At 43.1% G+C, this 23,860-nt stretch overlaps 1 protein-coding gene across 1 annotated transcript in view; it reads right to left on the bottom strand.

The window, feature by feature from the left end:
* PIK3C2B (phosphatidylinositol-4-phosphate 3-kinase catalytic subunit type 2 beta) overlaps window positions 1–23,860 on the bottom strand; it is a 274,534-nt gene that overhangs the window by 157,471 nt on the left and 93,203 nt on the right. Inside the window, exons 6-10 of the mRNA XM_068269615.1 lie at window positions 14,867–14,978; window positions 13,391–13,470; window positions 12,725–12,788; window positions 11,558–11,704; window positions 1,644–1,677 (exon numbers count right to left, since the gene is read on the bottom strand). Of these exons, the coding sequence (XP_068125716.1) occupies window positions 1,644–1,677; window positions 11,558–11,704; window positions 12,725–12,788; window positions 13,391–13,470; window positions 14,867–14,978 (437 nt within the window). The remainder of the gene's footprint in view (window positions 1–1,643; window positions 1,678–11,557; window positions 11,705–12,724; window positions 12,789–13,390; window positions 13,471–14,866; window positions 14,979–23,860) is intronic.

The raw sequence follows: 23,860 nt of genomic DNA, 5'->3' as shown, positions 1-23,860 counted from the left end.
CCTACTGACATTTAAATCACTAAATAATCTGGGCCCTGGATAAATGAAAGAAATGTTACAGCTGCATAGTAATCCCTGCAATCTCAGATCCACATGTTCACTTGGAAACTTTTGGTCCCAGAGCCTTCTGTCAAGCTGCTCCTACGTTTTGGAACTCCTTACCTCAGCAGATCAGGACAGCTCCATCCCTGAATGTGTTTAAATCCAGACTGAAAACCCACCCGTTCAGTTTGGCATTTGCAGAAATATAAAACATTTGTTGTGTGAATACTTCATCCTACTACCAACTACTGAATCTGAGAGAGCCTAAGTGCTGTGAGTCCTATGGGAGAAAAGCTCTATAGAAATGTTATTGTATTGTATTTATAAACAAGTTACGGCCCCAACTGTCCCTTCAAAGAGGCTTAACATTCTAGGGCTTCTGACTTAATTGTGTTGTGGAAAGAAGAAACCAGGGCAAATGTAGTAAGCCCACACGGGACAAGTGCAGCAAGACAATAGTGCTAGCCACTGAAAAGCCCATAGACCATTGTAGCACCTGTACACCAATACAATGCCAAGAAATCTATTAGCTATAAAACATGAGCTACAATGGTTCAGTATATAATATAATACAATTCATGGAACATATTGTCAGTATGCAAGGTGGCCTGGGTAAACTACAGATGGGCAATTACATGGAAAATGATGTTCAGTGTAGCTGAATGTAAAGATGTATAATCTAAAGTCCCACACCCACTATGCCATTTTCCGACGATTTTTCCGATGAGCAGCAATTTTTTGAGCGACAAGTGATTGTTTCTGCAAGCTCGCGATGTGGGTACAGGCGTGCAATTGCGCGAACATTTGGCGATGCGCAGTTATAACGACTGTCACAGCTGATTGGACCTTTAAGATCCCCGACGACTCTGTGCAAAGTACCGCAATGGCATGACTTCACGTTTGCGCCCGTTGCGTGTACCCGCCCACAGGAAGATGGATCGGAGAGTGGTGGTCATCGAGGAACGTCACTGGGATCTATCTTCCTGGTCGTCAGGTGAGTATTCACCTTGATCTAGGAAAAGAGTAAGGGTTAGATTCCACTAGGAGCTGCGGCTGTGTGCTATTCATCGGCGGCTCCCGTTCTGCTGCGTAGCCGTAGCATGAACCGCTAAGCCATGCCATACACAGCTACAGTGATTCAGCGGCATGCTGCAGAAATCTGCAGCATGCCATCCAGATTTGCACCACAGTGGAATCTGGACAGCAAGCAATTGAGAAGATAGGCAGTGTTTCCCCAACCTTTTGATATGCGGAGGAGAGGCCACAGATTCAGCCCAGATGCGAGCTCAGTCGAAAAAGGCCTTCAGCCAGTGTAAATCAGGGCTGTCAGCTGTGACCAGTGTGCCGAGGTTCTATGCTAATATATAAACACTGAAGGTTAACCCTTTCTGTGTTCCCAGGGATTACCAGGAAGTAAACACTGCAGGTTTGTAACAAAGAAATGTTTTTCTTTAAAGGTTATTATGCTGTTGCTTATCTTTAAGAGCAGAGAGGAAGTTCTTTATTGTGTTCCACTTTAAGCAGGTCTTTTTTCAATGTAACTTCCCATGTAACATTCAAACACTATTGTAAACAACAGTTATTGTAAACATGTAGATTACCTCTGTTTTCTCTTTTGGTAAGGTACTTGAGATCCTATAACAAAAAACAAAAAATAAATGAATATTCAGGTATTGTGAGTATAACTTTCAACTCAACAGTCATAGTATAGTAAATGTGTAATATCAAGCAAATATCTTTTCAGTAAAAATGGAAAGACAATTCTCTATGCCACAAAAATTAACAACTATTTACCACATTATTTATTTAAAACCAATTCACATCACAGCATTTTTTCACAAGCACAGTCTTCTCCAGAGTACCATATGCACATGTGCATGTACAGGTATGTATCATGGACAGCAAGGACAGCAATGGCAAAAGGGGAACATCAGTTACATGCTGAAGCTCAAAGAGAACAATATAAGACCTAGAACTACTGCCATACTAATTAACACAGAAATGTGACCCAGTCTCAGCAAATAAACTGCATGTGGCAAGTTTCACAAAGCTAGAACTTATCTACAGAGTCCTCGGCCAAGGCAGCTGGTCATGCTGCTGAGAGAAGCTAGCGAGTGTACAGCGACCCCCAATCCCCTCTCATGTATCAGCAAGTAATCTGCCTATCAGATCGTCTCAGCCAAATATAGGCTGAAGGCAATATTCTCCTACACATCCCACCCACTCAGTCATGTGCTGCTCCATTAGCCCTCTTCCCCCTGCATAGCAACAGAATACATCGCTAGTGTACAGGCTAGTGATGCTCCTGTACAGGCTCAGCCCCAAACTGTCACCCTACGGATTAAAGGTAACCTTAACTGAACAGGGGGTAAAGAGTTTCACTTACCTGGGGCTATTACCAGCCCCCTGCAGCAGTCCTGTGCCCTCGGAGCCGCTCTGGAATCCTCCGGTCCCCCGCTGTCACTTAGTTTCGTTTTTGACGACTCACCAATCGGCTGGCCGCCATGCGTATTATTGGACGCATTCCCTACTGCAATTAGCACTGTTGCGGACCGCAACGCGTACAAAAATACGCGTTACCACATTCCACACGCGGCACCGCATATTTTTGTACGCATTGCGGTCCGCAACAGCGCTAATTGCAGTAGGGAATGCGTCCAATAATACGCATGGCGGCCGGCCGACTGGTGAGTCGTCAAAAACTAAACTAAGTGACAGCGGGGGACCGGAGGATTACAGAGCGGCTCTGAAGGCACAGGACTGCTGCAGGGGGCTGGTAATAGCCCCAGGTAATTGAAACTCTTTACCCCCCGTTCAGTTAAGGTTCCCTTTAAGTCCTGATCCCTGCCTGGTGACAGTCCTCATATGAGGCTGTAATTGCAGGCTCCATCTGAAAACTGTATCCAAGGCCAACTCAGTAAGATAGATGCCCAGATTATTTTCTGACTTCAAACTAAAGAAAGTTCCTGTACAGTTGGAAAAGCTGAGCAACTGGCTTCAAGTTCCTGCACTCAATGAATGTTAAAAGCCGCAGTTCAGACATAAATATTTTACTAGATCTCTTTAGGCACTCGGCTGCAGAATTTGTTTAGGTCTATGTCACATTGATTAGCTGATGCCAACTAACCAACTTCTGCATAACCTTGTAAAGAGCCCAGACACTGGATACTTTCTGGACCACAGACTACACTATTCTCAGGTACAGTATCAGACTGTGTATACTACCTTGCAGTTTTAGAGGACACCCGAAGTGTCAATGGTGTGGTAAGCCATGGTACCCCCCCCCCCCCCCTTTCCGATAAAGGACCTCCCCTGATAAGAGATCAAACAAAATGTTTTTGTAATGGCATTACTTGTAAATTAACAAATGTAGTTGCTATAGTAGCGCTAAAAACAACTGGCAACAATGAAATTACACTAATTACATTATCCTATGTACAAGTCCCTCATCACAAGTAACATCATTAGGTGCAGTGTTCTACCCAAATAAAAGAATGATGCAGGGAATACACGGTGCGTTTATGCGCCAGAATCCAGCTGCTGGATCGATACCGGCGCGTCCCTGCTCGTCCCCGCGGGCATTTCCTAATCTTCTGTGCGTTTCTTCTTTTGTTCTCCCCGCCGGTATCGAGCGCGGAATCGATACCGACGGGGTATCGGACAGGTCGGAAATTATCAATCGAGCCATCAGCGGCTCGATTGATCATTTCAAACGAACCGTGTATTCCCAGCATTAGAAATACTAAACAAAGCAATCTGTGGCCAAGGCTGCCAGGATATGCCATGTCCTGCATTTGGCGAATGGTGCTGGATGATGAGTGGGGCTAACAATGTCGCACTGCTAGGATATGCCATAATGTTTGGGCTCCACATCCAGGCCAGGCTGGGAACAATAAGAGCAGGCCCACTACAGTGTTCTCCCCAGGCTCTTTTAGCCGGGTGCTCCACCCAGCTAATTTTGGGGAGCACCCAGCTGTCATCGGCTCACCTCCTCATACTACTCCTATGCTGCACTGCCCTGCTTGAGCCCCACCAGCTATTTTTTCATGCCACCCCGCCATAAAAAAAATTTCTGGGGAGAACACTGCACTATTAAAGCAAGAACTGTATTAAAACCAGACAGGGCCCTAAGCATAAAAACATATTGCAATACTTCAATAATTAGACAGCTGTGTGGCCCCTAGATACCAGTATTAAGCAGCTTTGTTCCCCAAATACATGAATCAAGTAGCCATGTGCCCCCAGATAAATGGAATAAGTAGCCAATTGCCCCTTGATTAATAAAAAAAAATTGAGTAGCCATAGGCCCTAGATATTAGTGTGCGGTGACTTTTGTGCTTCCTGTTAGCAGTATTCAGTAACGTTTGTGTCCCTATATATCTGTATCTCTTCTCAAGATATAGGGCAGCACGGTGGCGTAGTGGTTAGCTCTCTCGCCTTGCAGCGCTGGGTCCCCAGTTCGAATCCCAGCCAGGGCAGTATCTGCAAAGAGTTTGTATGTTCTCTCCGTGTCTGCGTGGGTTTCCTCCGGGCACTCTGGTTTCCTCACACATTCCAAAAACATACAGATAAGTTAATTGGCTCCCTCTAAAAATTGGCCCTAGACTACAGTACTTACACTACATAATATAGACATATGGCAATGGTAGGGATTAGATTGTGAGCTCCTTTGAGGGACAGTTAGTGACAAGATATATATATATACACTGTACAGCGCTGCGTAATATGTCGGTGCTATATAAATACTAAATAATAATAATAATAATAATAATAATAATATCGATATTAGGCATCTTTATTGTCCCACATTCCTCCACAGGTAGACTGGCCTTTGTGCCTCCAGATACAAGCATTAGGAAATTCCACCTCCACCCCCTTATCCTTTTCCCACAGTAATGTTTGTGCCACCCCTCCCCGACATCTCAGTTTTAGGTAGTCGTTGTACCCTCTTCTTACAGCTGTATTAGGTAGCTTCTGTGTGACCTCTAGTATTATTAGGCAGCCATTGTTCCTGCCATCCCCCATACAGGGGGTGCAGTTAGGCACAGGCACACTAAGTGGTAGCTTGGGGCCTCCTCACCCACAGAAGACCCCCCCCCCCCCCTAATGCTGCCAGAGCTGGGGGGACATCTAGGCTAACCATATTGGGTGTGGCTAACTATACTGGGGGACACTTTGACTAGCTATAGTGAGGGTGGTCAACTATACTGGGGGGTGCATCTTTGGCTACATACCTATACTGGATGGCTACCTTTTTTTGGTGGTGGACCTTTGACTACCTATTAATAAAGCCCCTCCACCAGGGGCTTTATTAAGGCATACCTAAAGTGAGATGGATAGGGCTCACTGGGCCGGGCAGCACACAAGTGTGTCAGCTGTGTAGCTGCCCACGTGCTGCGTTGCTATGCGGTGGGGCAACGGAGGGACAACAAGCAGAGCGACTCGGCCAATGGGATCGGCGTTGTTAGGGGGTGAGTAGCTCCGCTAGGCCGATTGATTGCAGTTTGGGGGTCGGGGACTCCGCTTACTTAAGTCAGGCGTGTTTACGGGCCTTGAACAATATTTTTTAATCTTGGATGAAGATTCTGAGTCCAAGAACCTTCAAGTTAACCTGAGGTGAAAATAAACTGGTGAGATAAACAATTGTATCTGTCCTTCTACTCTTAAAAATTACCTTTTTTGTGATATGTCCCACAGTTTTAAGTTAAAAAACGTAAGTGAAGATTATACTATAGTCCGATTAGGTCCCAGAGCTAAAATATATGATCTATTGACCCATCTCCTGCACTCAGAAACTGTTCTCTGCCAGGAAATAGTTATATGGCTGTAACTCTGTGTGTGTTACGCTATAGTCCGACGCTATACCGACTGGAGAAAAACTGTCACTCGCATACTTGAAAGTTTAACTATTTCAGGCAGAAAAAGAGAAAAAAAAAACAGCCTATTAATTAATATAGTTGGGCATGGTACATACAGTAATATGTGTATGGGCCCGTTACATACACCTGTTTATCTCGTCATGTCACCTAGAGTACACTTTAAGCAGTTTAACAGTATAAATTACCTGGCTGTCCTGCTGATCCTCTGCCTCAAATGCTTTTAGCCATAGACCCAGAATAAGCATATGCAGATCAGACATTTCTGACTGAAGTGTGACTGGATTTGCCACATGCTTGTTTCAGGTGTGTGATTGAGACACTACTGCAGTCAAAGAGATCAGCAGGACAGCCAGGCAACTGGTAGGGCTGGGACCCACTAGGAATCCAAAATTAAAATCCCAGACGCTAGAGTTTCTGATCTGTGACACTTAAAATACTGCAATTTCCACCAGGATTTATGGAGGGCTTGGACGGAGTGCGATTTCACCTGCATTAATTCTAACGTGATTGCTTCGCCCAGAAATGCTGCAAGTGCTGCCAATCTCCGTAGTGGAATCACCCTCATAGGGTTCCACTGTTGAAGTGCTTTGCCGATTTGCAGCAGTCTGCAAGAGCAGAAAAAGTGCTGCTAGTGGGTACTGGGCCATTTTGGCAGCCTCCATATCCAGCTCACTTCAGATGAGCCATCAGAGCCACAGTAAAGGAAATGAGTGAAAACATCTAATAGAAATCACCTAAATCCAGACACGGCAGCAGTAAGTAATATCTGTACGATATCTGTAACTAGCTGGTGTGGCACTTGCCAAGCAATGACTCACAGAAACCAGTGAACACAGGAAAATACCGCTCAACTGATTTTTCTCACCCCACCCAAATTATTTCTTGAAGCTCTGTCTTCAAAAGAATGAATGATAATACCATGGTTTTTAAAGTAGCTAAATGAAAGCAGGGAAAATGCTTTTCCACGGTTAAGTGCTAATTGAAGCATTTAGATATTATTCATATAAAACATATACCAGGTACAGAACTGCTACGTTTTTTGAGCTCTCTCTGTAGCGGTCTATGAAAGAAACAAGTGCAGTGGGTTCTTAAAAGTGTTTTCTGTATAATAAGGACTGCACATACTTCACTGTAACATATTGCTACCATAATGATAGTTTGTGAGCATTCTAGGTGAGAGTTTTAGGAATGACTGCTGTACAGACATACTACTTGATCACTGGTGAGCAGTCTGTGTTGTATGGAGTGGTGACTGGGGACAACAAGCAAAGGACAACCAAGTGGTTGGTGCTGAACAATAATGGTTGATTAAGTCGTAGTTTAATGATCCAATATGGTGGACTGTTAAACATCAAGAGCTTTTATTGATGCCACATGTGTGTATTGATACAAAGCATTCATAAAACACAAAGTGCTTTTTGAGACTTGATTTTAGATGTTATTTATGTTGCTTTTTATGCTCTATGTATTAATTAGTCGGAACACTAAGCTTGGTTTCCATTAAAGCACAACTGAAGTGAGAGAGATATGTAGACGGACATATTTATTTCCTTTTAAACAATGCTAATAACCTGGCTGTCTTACTGATCCTTTGCCTCAAATACCTTTAGCCACAGACCCTGAACAAGCATGCAGATGATGTCTGACTGGATTTGTTGCATGCTTGTTTCAGTTCTGTGATTTAGACACTACTGATTCATGAAAGATCAGCAGGACAGCCAGACAACTGGTATTGTTTAAAAAGGAATGAAATATGACAGCCTCCATATACCTCTTGCTTCAGGTCAGGTGTCCTTTAACCTCCTGGGGGATACAATTATATCGCCCAGGAGGTGGCACAGCACTATTTTTTAAAATGTTTTATTTTTTAAATCATGTAGCGAGCCCAGGGCTCGCTACATGATAGCCGCTGTGCAGCGGCATCCCCCCACCCCCTCCGATCACCTCTGGCAATCAAAGCAAACAGGAAATCCCGTTCAGAACGGGATTTCCTGTTTGGCTTCCCCCGTCGCCATGGCGACGATCAGGATGACGTCAACGACGTCATGACGTCAGAGGGAGTCCCGATCCACCCCTCAGCTGCGTGGCACTGATTGGCCAGGCTGCGCACAGGGTCTTGGGGGGGGGGGGAGCGGCGCGGCACGGCGGGTAGCGGCGAATCAGCGCGGAGCGGCGGCGATCGGTATGTACACGCAGCTAGCAAAGTGCTAGCTGCGTGCAACAAAAAAATAAATATGCAAATCGGCCCACCAGGGCCTGAGAAATCCTCTGTGGCGGCTTACCCCGAGCTCAGCTCGGGATTATCCCCCAGAGGGTTAAAGAGGAACTGTCAGCCATACTATCTCAGAAAAAACAACACCACATATATAAGTAGATAAATACTTGCTCTACTTACATAACATATGTATTGCACTGTCAACGTTTTAATTTTAGTGATTTTTCTACAGTAAAAAAAAATAGAAATTCCTTCTTAAGTGTGGCTATTTTGAATCCAATTCTGATGTCATTTCCTCCTTTACTCTCCTCTGTCTGTTTTGTCCGCCCCTTCACTATAGAAAGTGCATTGTCTCAGCATGAGAACTATTGACCAATCAGAGAGGAACAGAGGTGTGGGAGGGGAAATCTGGAGGGAGAGAGGCTTCAGCCAATCAGGCTGCATTAGTTATGTCTGAGGGGAAGTAGAGAAGCAAAAAAGTACAATCCAGCATGCCCTGCAACTTCCTTTTTGTGTACCAAATGTTGTGTGTACCAAATAAGAGTCAGGTAAACTGGGGAATGATCATTTATCAACAAGTAAAGTAATATTGATTTTAACTTTTGGATTGCCTGGTTAGCATCCTTATTACTTGTTTACCAGATAAAAATAAAGAATTGATTTTTTATTTTATGCACGACAATAACACTTTAAGGACTCTGGGCAGATCTACAGCCAATTCCCCCTGCTGGTCGTGTATCCAGAAATACTGCAGTAAAGTTTTGTTTCTCAGGTCTCCCTAAAGCCCTTCTATAGAAACATATATCTCTGATGACATTAACGGCTGGTGGCTGATGTCCGCATGGCTTCCTGAAGACAGGATGCTGGGTGCACATCACCAATTCACCATTTGCCTATTGGAAATCGTGCATTCTTATTACAACAACTAACCCATCAGCACGACTTCAATGGGATCCTAGGTATGCCTATGTTTACAAAGATCGGCTATCAAATGCTCAGGTTGCAGCTATTCATGGAACTCATGTGTTTAGTATAGTGCCACATATGCTCATGGGGAACAAACACATAGAAGAGATGCTTTCTCATCCTAGAAGAGGGGCAGAATTATTTTAGCGCTAATAATCGGTAAGGTTTCCTAATGAATGAAAAGTGTGCATGCAAACTTCAGGACCACTTCAGTATGCAGCCATAAAAGGCTGCCTGCAGTACTTGTTGTACAAAACAGGGCTCTAGTGACCCTCGGTTATTCTGCCTCATGCAGGTAAGTGAAATGTACAGATTCCACCAAATCCATGTCATACTCACCTAAAACTGCAAAATAGTCACATGGAGCTGGGTGTATGCATCGTATCTGGAGCTAGGTCATTTATGACCCTTCCCTTCAAAATCACCATTTTCTAATTAATCATTACTAAAAACGACCTTGCCATTTCAGTCTTACTCAAGTTACTTCCTCTCAGGTTCTCGCCATGATCACTAGACAACCGTGGTAATACCGCTCTCTACACATACAGAATAATGCACATACAGAATAATGCACTGATGCTTAGAAGACTCTTTGCCTAGAACAGGGGTGTCAAACTTGATCACGTAAGGGCCAAAGGGCTTGATTCATCAAGCTGCGCTGCTAAAGCTTAATGCTGCGTAGTGCGCTCTATGCACGCCTTACATAGCAGAGCTCTCTGCCGTGTAAGGAGCGTGCTTTCCTTAGTTAACTGCGGGTTAACTATCGCTACCATGATATTTCACTTGCGGCCGCTACTGTATTAATTTATATAACATTGTAAATCATGGTAGCGATAATTCACTTGAGCAGGGCCACCCGCAGTTAATGTTACGCCCATTGCTAAGGGAGCAATGCGCATAACTAAGGAAGGCACGCACCTTACATGGCAGAGAGCTCTCCCAGGTAAGGTGTGCATAGCGTGCACTGCACAACATTAAGGCTTGATGAATCATGCCCAAAATCTACAACATAGCCTAAGTTACAGGCAAAATTGTTTATTGAGATTTAACACTTATTGAACAGTCTCAAATAATGAGGCATAATTATAGTGACCATTGGGGGACCTAGATCTTGGATCCTCCCCCTTCTGCAGAGCAGTGCAGAGGAGCAGTTTAAAGGGGCACTATGGCTAAATTCTTCTTTATAAGTCCCTTTAACATAAATATTTGTATGTGCAGCATTGTTAATAGCATTTATTGTGGCTGTTCAAATTTTTTTTTTACTCTGGCACTACCCATTTATTGTCAAGGAGGCACGTCAGAAGATTTACCTTACTGACGCCAAATCAGCATAATCCATTGAGTGGTAGGAGGCATCTAACTGTGTTCTGTCTTGCCGTTTTTTTCCTCCCCCCTCTGGTTTGCTCAGCGAGGATTATTCCAACTGTAACTGCAGTTTCTGAGCTACGTGTACAGCTGCAGCCACCGTACAGCGCAGGACGAGATAAAGCAGAACATAGCAATAGCGAGCGTGTCTGCTAGCTGCCGCCGCTGTGTGCGCACTTGAAAAGACTAGAGCTGGTTACCACAGTAACGGGCAACAATAGGTGTCCGTTGCTGTGCCAGCTTCAAAGACGGGGTCCTCAGCAAGCAGCTCTAGTCTTTTCAAGTGTGCACACAGCGGCGGCAACTAGCAGACACGCTCGCTATTGCTGTGTTCTGCTTTATCTCGTCCTGCGCTGTACGGTGGCTGCAGCTGTACACGTAGCTCAGTAACTGCAGTTACAGTTGGAATAATCCTCGCTGAGCAAACCAGAGGGGGGAGGAAAAAACGGCAAGACAGAACACAGTTAGATGCCTCCTACCACTCAATGGATTATGCGGATTTGGCGTCAGTAAGGTAAATCTTCTGACGTGCCTCCTTGACAATAAATGGGTAGTGCCAGAGTAAAAAAAAAATTTGAACAGCCACAATAAATGCCATTAACAATGCTGCACATACAAATATTTATGTTAAAGGGACTTATAAAGAAGAATTTAGCCATAGTGCCCCTTTAATATTTACCTGCTACAGTGCTGCTTTGGGTCTCCTCTAATCCTCCTGACGGCCATGTTACACTATGCTACATAACTCCAACTCTGAATACAGTTCACGTGATCGGGAGTTGGAGGTATAGAAATATAGAGCATGCGGCAGTCAGGAAGAAGGCTGTCAGGAAGACAGAAGAAACCTGTTGCATCGCAGGAGAAGGTAAATGTTACACTGCTCAGCTACTCTGCTATGTGCTGAGAGGGTTTCGGGTGGAAAGGTGTATAGCTGTGTGTGTTTGAGAAGGCAGTGTAGTGATGTTCTTTTACTGCTTACAATGGTGCACATTTGAGGCTCTCAAGGGCCACATAAAATGGCAAGGAGGGCCACATTTGGCTCACAGGCCTTGAGTTTGACACCTGTGGCCTAGTATGCTGTCATTTTTACCTTATTTGCCTTTATTTGAACTCGGGAGACGCAGGGTGGAAGCTGGTTTAGGGCACTGCTGACCTCCAGTGTTTCAACAGATGCAAGTGCATTACAAATAGCTTTTACTGACTGCACCACCCTCTCTGCCCGGAGGTGGAATTCTGTCTGTGAAGACAAATAGAAAATTAAACGCACAAAGGTTACAGACCCAAAGATTTTCTAAGGATAAAACAATAAACATGGAGCCAAAAAAGATACCAGAACATGCAAATGAGTAAACGTATACAAGGAAGTTAAACTGAAATGTAACTATGGCAACAACTGTACAACAAAAGATAAATGACACACAAGAGTTTTACTACTGAGGAGTTATTAATGCGATTAGAAATCCCATAACCAAAACGGGTTGTGAACCGCTCCTGCTCAAAAAGGAATCTGATGAGGAAAGACACTATATGTTCTCATTTTAACCCCCCTATGGCCAAACAAATTAAACAGGTGACCAGAAGACAGTATACTATAACAGTACATACACAGTTCCACTCTACAACTAATAGGTTATTCACAGCCTCTGGCGGAAGTATAACCCATGTGGCACCATTTAGAAAAAAATGGTATATAAATACATGTGACATGGTTATTGCAGTCCACACCCAGGGGTAATCAGTGCAGGGACTATAGACGGTGGATTATAAGCATTAGAGGAGGTATTTATATACCGAGGAGAAGACTAGTAATTTATTATTGCACATGTAGGTTTAATTAGATGGGTGGACTCCTGCAGCAAGCTCCTTTTTGGTGGTGTTTCACATACTGTAATCAAGAGAAAGTCCAACAGAGCAATTTCTGTTCCAGAGAAAGACTTGTTTTTAATTTTACGTGTGTGATAGATGTATTTTGGGTAAAAGTGAGGGACTTTATTATATTAACTAGTTTACATTCCAGGAAGTAGATTCTACATCCTAATTAGTGCTGCTGTAAAATAAAGTTAGGGGGGAAAAAAAGTTTTAAAAGTATAAAAAAAAAACAATTAAAGTGACATGGTCCCAATAAAATAAAAAGCGTTTTTTTTTTAATCCACTGTTATTTTTTAGCCCAAGTCAACCCTGTTAACCCATTTCATTTCAGTATGTATCTACATAAATTAATATACAGGCGGATTTTTTTTAAAGAAACATTACTTACATCTGATAAAACAAATTCATCCACCTCATTGTGATACTTGTCAAAAAGCAGAGACAGTGCTTGCCTGGGAAAAGATAAACATCCATGAGCTATTTTCTAGCAAGGCTGTTGCCGGGACATCCTGTTATGAATGCCTGTTAACTAGAGACACTTTAAAGGGGTTCTTTCGCGAAAAAAGTAGGCAGTTAGAAAATGTGACAGATGACAGGTTTTGGGCCAGTCCATCTTTTTAAGGGGGATTCTCAGGGCTTTCTTTGTTTTCAACAGCATTTCCTGAACAGCAGTTTAACTGCCAAAATAGCAAGATATCAGCCGGCCTCCCTAATCACTTGCACACTATTATGTCAGTTACATTTTGCAACTGTTGTTCAGGAAATGCTGTTGAAAACAAAGAAAGCCCTGAGAATCCCCCTTAAAAAGATGGACTGGCTCAAAACCTGTCATCTGTCACATTTTTTAACTGCCTATTTTTTTCGCGAAAGAACTCCTTTAAAAGACAATGAGCAGACAAAGCCTGAAACATTAAAGATGATTAAACATCTGTTAGCTGACCTGTAACCGTAGACACAGAATATATCAAATATAATGGGCTAACAAGAATATTCTGGAGTTTAATAACTTGTCATACTAATAAGGCAAAGACATTTCCTGTTTCTCAAGCTGTACCTGGTGATAACTTGTTTAATAGGTCTCTCCTGAAGGTGCACATGATGGTTTAGAGTGGAGGGACTCTGGATGTCATTGGCCTGGGAAAGGAAACATAAGGATTACATGAATAACACACAATTGTATATTACTCAAGGCTCACATGAACCCCAGTAAACTCCCAGCTTACCGGTAATATGTATTGAACACCAATAGTGTTAGTTACAATACTGTAATTTCCGGTCAATAAGACGCTCCGGACCATAAGACGCACCTAGGTTTAGAGGACAAAAATCAGGGAAATAAATATATATACTAAACCTGGTGCGTCAATGGTGTAGGGGCGTCTTATGGACCTCCAAGCTGTCTCCCTTCAAAGGCCCTGATCTCATTAGCAGATTGGCTAGAGATTAGACACGCTGTCACAGTCCTCTGTATGCTTCCTCTGTCTTCAGCAGAGTGCAGTGTAGCACATCCAACTCCCCACCGACTGGCTACGAGTCCCGTACTTCCTCGTACTGGTGCCTCTTACTGCGTGACCCCGGCGTGTGCACACATGCAGCCCCATATGAAGTCCGGGTAATTAGGATGCGCTCTGCACATGGCGGCTTTGCCGCAGGGCCTGGGGGGCATATGGTTCACATTCGGACCATAAGACGCAGGGACATAGCTAAGGGCCTTGGTGCAAGTTTTACATGGCCCCCTCAGGCGCTCTATGCATATCAACTAATACGGCACACGAAAACCTGCCAAAGACAACCACAGTGTCAGAGGTGCAAGAAGGGGATGGGGAACATCTTGTTCATCATTATGATCATTTAAAGCATTTATAGAAGTGATCATTACAAGCACAGGACCAACAAAGAGCTAATATTGCAGTTGAGGAAAGGCCCTACGGGCCTCGCTGGCCCAAGGACCCCGGCGCCGTTGAGACCTGTGCAACCCCTGTTGCTAAGCCACTATAATATATATATATATATATGTTGCATTATACTACAAGTTTGTATTACATGGTGAATTATCTGCACTCCAGTCTGGGATTCTCACAGTTTCTCAGCATGTGACAGGCAGCTCCCTCCCCCTCTCTCTATAAACGGCTGAAACTAAATGCAGAGAGCGAGGAGTAAACAAAGCACACAAAGCATGCAAGGGGCATGCATAATTTGTATTCATTACAACAGAGGCAGCCCATTCCTCCCTGGGTCGACAAAGAAAATATTAGATATATTACTGAGACAGTGCAACTAGAAAAGGCTGCAGTAATCCAGACCACATTAGAACGGGTATAGGAACTTATAGGATAGAAGAAATAAGGCTGAACATTTTGTTACAATGTCTCTTTAAGTGGTTAAGATCTCCCTTGACGGCAGTGGATATGATCAGTTGGATTAGCACCAGTCATTTATGGCTACTTACCGCATTGTTACAGGTTCAGTTTGGTTTGGATAAATTGCTCCACTCGTCACAGATAATAGTATGTCTATTTTGTTTACTTACCGTTCTAGTGAGATCGGCCTGTACAGCCTCTTTTTTCATCAACTGAAGCCGTACATCTGTGTCAAACTTCCTGCACTGCTGGATGTATTCATGGCTTCCAAGGGGCTGGTCACTTTAATTAAATGACATAAAATGAGAAATTAGTAAAGGATGTCATAACACCTTCAATATTAAAAGAGGAAATAAACAGAGCCCAAATAGAACAATATACTTTATGCAGCATGATAGCTGTCCAAACATCCTCACATTTACATTAACTGTATATTTTGTAAAATAAAAGTACAAAAGAAATAGGATCAAAACGGGCTTGCTTTTCAATACATATGCGTTTAACCCTTAGCCTGCCAGCTGTTTTTTTTTTTTGTTTTTTTTTTAAGCTACAAGCCAGCACCAGCTATGTTAGAGTTGTGTTTATTAAATGTCTTGCCCAATTCTACATGTACAAAAGCCCACATTAGTCAGTTGGGATTGTAGTCGAGGTGCAAATAGACAAGACAAATAACATTTATATTGTGCTTTTCTCCTGGTGGACTCAAACCGCTTGGACTGCAGCCACCAGGACATGCTCAGTAGGCAGTAGTAGAGTTAGGGAGTCTTGCACAATGATACCTTACTGAATAGGTGCTGGCTTACTGAATAGGAAGGAAGAGCCAAAATTTAAACCCAGGCCTCGTGTCAGTGGCAGTGGCAAAGGCAACCAATACAGTATCCAGCCACTGCTGGAATTAAGTGACTGCCTGCAGTAAAAAAAAAAAACATTTGGCTATTTACCTAGGAAGGATGTATACAGAGATTTAGCTATTGTGCTCGCAGTTATCTACAATAGTGGTGTAATTTCCTGAATAAATAAAAAGCTAGGAGGTAGACAGGACCGGAGTCTATGTTTGAAACCATCAGAAGACCAAACTCCTATCTACCGTCAGGCTTTACTGTATGGACAGGAAATGACATTACTATAGTTTACAACAGCTAGTGTGGACTGGCGCAATGACCACACCTCTGTATACGGACATCCTAGTTAGATGTCCAATTTAATTTACTTGGGGGATAAACTACACAAGTATGCTTATCATTTAAAGATTCCATGTCTTTCTAAGGACAAATCACATGCTGTCACCAATCCTAATGAATTTCCCTAAAAGACTACACACAGAATAAGATCCAGAAAGGAGAATCCAAAAGGTGCAGATACAGAAATGCCATGTGTACCACTGAGACAATAAGTGGAGAAAAATATTGTCAGTGTTAACTCATTTACAGGAAAAAATCTGAGGTTTTAAACCTAATGATTCATTTTCAAAACAGCAAAAGTCTGGTTGAACCTTGATCACACTATGCAATGCACTTAGCTGTGTGTATATACAGCAACACAGGTCACCAGCATTGCTCTCTGTTGCTGTACCTTGTGGTGCTGATATCATTGACTGACCCAGATTCTGGCAGTACTGCATTCAGAGAAAATGCATGCAGCAGTGTGATAACGCAATGCTGCACAGCACATACGTGGGAACATCAGACTGACTATACATTATGCATACTATACGTGCTGCTGAAATATGCACAGCAGTGTGTATAGTGTGAACGAGGTTAAACGAAGGTGAGATTTTATGTCTGCGTTTAAAAAAATAAATCTTTTTTTAAAGATAACCAAAAAAGGACTCATAATACTTTCTGTTCATGTAAACTGAAACATATAGTATAATTTAGGTTCTTACTGTGTTCTGCCTCAGACAACCTACTCTGCTTTCATTTTTTGTTACTTCCCGTTCTTAGTGTCAAGGACATGGGAGTGTTAACATATGGATAGCACATGTCACAGCTTATACAACACGCATTATGTTATTATGGCAAACACAGCAAAAGAAGAGAGGGAAAACAATTTTTTGTAATACCCACTTCCTGATTTGATCTTGGTTAATCTACACAAACATGAAACTTGACATGCATTTCTTGTAGTGTATTCCATCTGTTTCACAGACCAACACTGATGGCTTATTTCTTCAGAACTGCAGGTCTGCATTACATTAGAGGGTGCCAAGTTCAGTTAAGGAGAGACTGTGGCCTGGAAAAAACCTAAAAGGCCCAACCAAAAATCACTGCAAAGTATCAGTATTGACTTCCAAAAGAAGAATGTATTTGCATGTGATCAATTGAACGTATCTAAAAGGAAGAGCCAATAATGCATCACATTGGCTTAAAGCACAAATACAGCCTTTATTTATTTGTGTTCATCAGCGCAAGGCATGGAATTGTTCTGACTCTGTATCTATTGGTCTAGTCAGGGTAACAATATAGTAAAATCAGTTGAGTTAAAGAGAAACTCCGACCAAGAATTGAACTTAATCCCAATCAGTAGCTGATACCCCCTTTTACATGAGAAATCTATTCCTTTTCACAGACCATCAGGGGGCGCTGGATGACTGATATTGTGGTGAAACCCCTCCCACAAGAAGCTCTGAGTGCCGAGGTACTTCTGGCAGTTTCCTGTCTGTGAACCCTGTTGCATTGTGGGAAATAGCGGTTTACAGCTGTTTCCAACTGCCAAAACAGTATACAGCAGCTACATCACCTACCAGCAGTAAAAATGTAATCATGTGATAAATGTCAGAATATAAATCAGAGATTTAAAAGATTTTACAATGGGCAAACACTGACTAAATCATTTATACATAATTATTGTAAAAATGAAGCACTTTCTTTTTTATTACATTATTTTCACTGGAGTTCCTCTTTAAGCCCAGTTCACATTGGACAGAAAAACCATTTAGCAGATCGTAACATAATGGACCCTATTGGAGGTGAGAGTATCCTATGTTAACCAATAGGATTAGTTCACACTGTCGCTTCGATGGAGGCTGGGTATGTCATTACCCTGCCTACAACAAGAAACCATTTCTCCATGCTCTTATATTTAAACTTTTTATAAAGATATGGAGTAGGTAACACACTGAACAGGGACAAGACAATAAGAATGTGCTCACCTGTGGTGCTGCAGCTCTAGCCAGTAAGAGTTAGACCCTCAGAAGAGGGAGGAGGTGGGAGAGGTCAGGTGCTCACAGGGAGAGACTGGCTGCTGTTCCCTCCCATCTCCTTCCTGCCATCTCAACAGGAAGTGGAAAATGATGAGAAAGGAAATAGACATTGTAAATATCTTTACCTTATCTATTGTATAAGGTGCTGACGCACAATGTACATAAATGTGCATTAATAAGCAATGCACAAACCTACCATCCTATGCTTTAAAATTGGAGGCTGAACTAGGGCTGTTAAAGATTATAGGTGAGCTATAAATCACCATGTAAAGAAATGGAAGTGACAAAGTTTTTGCAATACTTTGCAGAACATTACCTCATGAAGGCACCATTAAAGCTTGGTAACAGGCTGCTGCACCATCGTGCCACAAGTATCATCATCACTCCTTCACACATAGATGCAGCTAAAAACAACATGGCACTAATAGAAACTCTGAACAAGGGATCCCTCTCATCTCACACAAAAGCTTTTGAGAGTCTTGCTCAAGCCTGCTGATTTGTAAATCAAGGAGAACATTTTACTTTTTTCTAGGCCTAACAAGCATTCTAGGGATAGCAGAACTGAAAAGGGATCTGACAAAAACACTTAATTAAAAGGATACAAATAAAATTCTAATTTATTCCTACAAAATGTAAAGTGCATCTCACTGCACGTAAACAAGGTTGGCACGTTTGAATGTCCTGGTGTTATACACTGAAAGCTATCCATACGCAAATTGATAATGACCTGATCTGAAAAGCAGGGCATAGCGATTGATATAGCACTTTATCGGATTTTAGAAGTCTGATAAAGTACTGCATGAACTGCTGTCCCTCTTGGATTTGTACTGCTCAAAACAAAGCTATGTGCCCATCAATCTTCTGTAGTTCCTACAACCGCTGCTCAACGAAAATCTACCGCCTGCCCTGATGACACTTTCAGTTAGCAATGGAATTCTACTGATCAAATCTGTTGTAAATCATTAGATTACTGTCAGATATATTGACTAGTGCATGGCCGTATTTACTGTACTACAAACCTATGAATTCTGCAAGCTTTTCAATTGAAAAAAAAAATGTATGCAAGGCTATCTTATTCAATTAAATATATAGTATTGTTTGTGACCAGAAGTGTAACTACAAACCTCCACAGTGACAACTTCATGGGGCTTCCTTTCCATGCCTTGCTGACCCCTAGTCATGTATCCACAGCAAGTGCGCCACTTAAACCCCCATCATTCACCTCCCCCAATAACAAGTACTGCTACCATTCTACTCACTTCCCAATAACAAGTGACGCCAACATAACGTCACACCCCACATAGCAAGTGTGGCCAAACCAACCCCACCTCCACTTCAAAAGCAAGACTGTAAGCTTGCAAGGGCAGAGCTTTAGCTCATATCTGCTGTACTTCTACTTTCAAACATTTAACTGTGACGGACAGTCAAGGAAATGCAACAGCTACAAAACTCTGTTCATTTTATGCAAATGTATCCAGCTTGACCATGAACCAATCAAATCCTACAGTGACTTCTTTTGATCAGTCTTTTCAAGCTGTATACATTTGCACAAAAAAATTGGAATAAAATTCACATCAACTCATATTTCTTTACATCTCATGAATCATCCTTAGTACCTGTGTTGCTGAATGGCCTTCTACCGCACATGAACGTAGTATATATTTTGTATATTTTGTGTTGCTGGAACTAGCTATATCCACGGACTCCACTGTCTGTTTTGTACTCTGTACAGTACCATGGAAGATGTTGGCACCATAGAAACACCAATTATGTAGCACCCCTCCCTCCCCATAGCAGGAGTACAAAGTATAGCAACCCTCCCCCCTATAGCAAGTGTGGTCAGTACAAATGACCCCACAGACACCTACATACCATATCTTAGTGCAGCTGTGTATTTTACCTATTCCAGTGGTGGTTCAGGTCTACTTTACTCTTTGCACTGTACTGCAGGATACTCCCGTACAGCTCCCCAGTGTTCTTGCATGTCTTGTGACATGCATTGGGAGCCGTACATAGGTATGCTGCAACACAGTGCACAGCTGCAGGAAAGAGGAGAGGAAAGCAGACCTAATCCATCTCTGGAGCAGATACAATACATTGCTTCGCTGTGCTACTCTGCACATTGATGGGTCAGACTTCAGTATCAGTAACTTCCCAGGCCTTGTTCCATTCAAACACAGGAAACAGGATAATATACTTGGCTAAAGGTGCGTGCACACCTGTGACTTATGTCACCTGTTTGGGATCAGGACCCCATCCCTCGTGCAACATCATTGGCCGGGCTGAACAGATGCAAAGTCAGCTGTATAGTGGACGATGCATTCTGTAGCTATGCGGGGAGGCGAAGGGCAGACAGAGTGGCATGTGCATGTGGCAGGCGGCACAAAAGAATCGCTAAGCCAAGTTGATCCGCCAGAGCAGTGGTCAATATACATACCGGATTATCGTTATCAGTCATCTAAGATGATTTAAATCAAGCTTGTGTATGGAGCTTTACCCACAACTTGAGATTATCAATGAGATGCAAAATAATTTTGATATGCAAATTTCACGTGAATTGTATGCAGCGAAAACATGGGTTAATCCAAAATGGCTAAAAGTGAATTGGATTGGTCCAATCTGTAGTCATTGGACACTTTTACACAAAAGCATGATTTAAAAATCTCAATATAGCGGAAAACAAGACACCAAATTCCTCTACTACAGTAAAAATAAAAAAGAAGCTTAATCATTTGCTAAATACACACGTGTCTCATCCAACAAATGCATGCTGTGTGGCACAAACCACCTCAGCTTCTAATATAGCCAAATTAGAGGTGCTTGGAGCATACTCAATCTCCCCTCCCCTCTCTAATCATGCCAATGTGTAATAGGAAACAGAAAAAGAGAAAAGAAAATGCTACAGAACCAGAAAAAAAATGTATGATACAGCATTACAAATTCCCAAATCTACAAAAAATGCTCTGAACTCTAATCCAAAAATATGAATGATTGGCCTAGTCTGTAAAATAATGCATCTCAATCTGATATCAAAGTATGCAACATCTTCTGCCAGTTTCTTTCATGGTATTCAAGCCATGTTTACTGTTTTTTTTTGTTTTGTTTTTATAATACAATACACTAGCAGAAAGGTAACCAGGGGCTGCAAATAAAAATCTAAATGCTGCCGTGACCTAGAAACCAGTAAGTCTATTTCCCTGACCATCGCTTTATCAGAGAGGGAGTGACTTAGTTTTGTGCATCTGTATATCTTGGATAATCACAACCCAGTATCCAAAAAATAAGACACTGTGTAAATTGTAAATGGGAAAAGAATGTGTCAATTTCGGAACAATCTCACCCCTATACTTAATTTAAATGAAAATAAGAAAAAGACAAAATGAGTATTGGAACTGAGACATGTTATGGTTTTAGAATTTGAGGGCAGCAACACATTCCATAAATGATGGAATAGAGGCAACAGAAGACTGGAAATCATTAACAATGCTAAAAAGAAAAACAGCTGTTGGAACACCTTACAGCTAATTAGATTAATCGGCAACAGGCCAGAAACATACAGATTGGGTATAAAAAAAACCATCCAAGATAGAGCTGAGTCTTTCAAAGTAAAGATGGGAAGCGTACACCACACCACTAACACTGATCTAAAGTAAATGCTATCATTAAAAGGTTCAGAACCGTACACATGCTAAATGAAACTCAGCCAAGGTGCTTGTACAGCAGCCCCTGACACTATCCCCCCACACCAGTCTAGCGATTAGCCACAAGCATTGTCCTCCCCACTCACCCCACAGTGTGATGACACTCTCACACTACTCTGTCAGCCTTCCACAGCAACAGAACACAGCGCTAGTCAGCAGACTAGTGATGCTTCTGTACAGCCTCGGCCCTGCAATGTTGCCTGAGGAACCACTAGACACCAGGTGGTACTGTATAAGGGAAGGAGGAGGGACCACTAGACACCAGGTGGTACTGTATAAGGGAAGGAGGAGGGACCACTAGACACCAGGTGGTACTGTATAAGGGAAGGAGGAGGGACCACTAGACACCAGGTGGTATTGTATAAGGGAAGGAGGAGGGACCACTAGACACCAGGTGGTACTGTATAAGGGAAGGAGGAGGGACCACTAGACACCAGGTGGTACTGTATAAGGGAAGGAGGAGGGACCACTAGACACCAGGTGATGCTGCATAAGGGAAGGAGGAGGGACCACTAGACACCAGGTGGTACTGTATAAGGGAAGGAGAAGGGACCACTAGACACCATGTGATGCTGTATAAGGGAAGGAGGAGGGACCACTAGACACCAGGTGGTACTGTATAAGGGAAGGAGGAGGGACCACTAGACACCAGGTGGTATTGTATAAGGGAAGGAGAAGGGACCACTAGACACCAGGTGGTATTGTATAAGGGAAGGAGGAGGGACCACTAGACACCAGGTGGTACTGTATAAGGGAAGGAGGAGGGACCACTAGACACCATGTGATGCTGTATAAGGGAAGGAGGAGGGACCACTAGACACCAGGTGGTACTGTATAAGGGAAGGAGGAGGGACCACTAGACACCAGGTGGTATTGTATAAGGGAAGGAGAAGGGACCACTAGACACCAGGTGGTACTGTATAAGGGAAGGAGGAGGGACCACTAGACACCAGGTGGTACTGTATAAGGGAAGGAGGAGGGACCACTAGGCACCAGGTGATGCTGTATAAGGGAAGGAGGAGGGACCACTAGACACCAGGTGATGCTGTATAAGGGAAGGAGGGCCCACAAGACACCAGGTGGTGCTGTATGGGAGAAGGAGGTTGGATTACTAGACACCAGGTGATACAGTATGGAGGAGGACTGGGGGCAACTAGACACCAGATGATACTGTATGGGAAAGGGAGGGGGACACCACCTGTGGTGTAACTAAGGAGCTTGGGGCCGAGGTGCGAGTTTTACATTGGGCCCCAAGCACTCTATTGATGTGGAGCCCCAAAATCTATCAAAGGATAGCTGCAGTGTTAGAGAGGTGTATTTAAAGCAAGGAAACAGTTTAAGGATTACTATGCGATGCACATATAGAGGTGTTCATTATCAGCATAGCATCAATAAACAGCTAATAAGATAGATGAAGGAAGGCCACTAGTGGGCCCCTCTAGTCCAGGGGCCCCGGTGTGGTCACTACCTCTGCATCCCCTATTGCTATGCTACTGCACACCACTAGACAACACCAGGTGATGCTGTAAAGGGGTGAGGGGGAGACAATAATGAGACATCAGGTACGCTGTATGGGGGAGGGGGACCACTTGATACCAGGTATGCTGGGATGGTGAGGGGGACCACTTGATACCAGGTATGCTGGGATGGAGAGGGGATCTTTAGACACCAGAGAAAGCTATATGGGGAGGGGAGGGAGACCACTAGGTCACCAGAGAAGTAATATGTGGATGGGAACGTTAAAAATAGTGGCCTGGGTTTCTACCCTCGGTTTATACTTGAGTCGAACAATTTTTCTGGTGCCTGAAGAGAAAATTAAGTACTTCAGTCTATACCTTGATCAGTTAATATTCAAGTATATATGGTACTTCTCTAAGTTATGTTTTTCTATTCAGGGTCAGAGGCCTAACTATAAATCATGGGAACCCCCCCCCCCCCAGCAAAGTTTTGATGGGATGCTCCTTACATTCCTGCCTACCCCAATAACAGTGCAAATAGTGCAGCTCCAATGTCTCCCTTCATCCATGATAAAGGGATCCCAATATTGTCCTTCCTTCTTATCAGCACAATATTGACACCTCCCTCCTGCTCAGCCATCTCCCACCATGTATAGCCATACAACCCCCCCCCCCTCCCCCATCCCCATGCAGGAAAGCAGGTTTTGTTACAGCTACCCATCTTAGTGCACACTGCAGCCTTGTTTTTCTGCCAGCTCCCCCCGCCATCCTCATCATATATTAGTTTCATGCAGTTAATACTGT

This window comes from Hyperolius riggenbachi, chromosome 2 (assembly GCF_040937935.1).
Source record: "Hyperolius riggenbachi isolate aHypRig1 chromosome 2, aHypRig1.pri, whole genome shotgun sequence".
Lineage (NCBI taxonomy): Eukaryota > Metazoa > Chordata > Amphibia > Anura > Hyperoliidae > Hyperolius > Hyperolius riggenbachi.
This window is presented reverse-complemented; position numbering and strand designations above follow the sequence as displayed.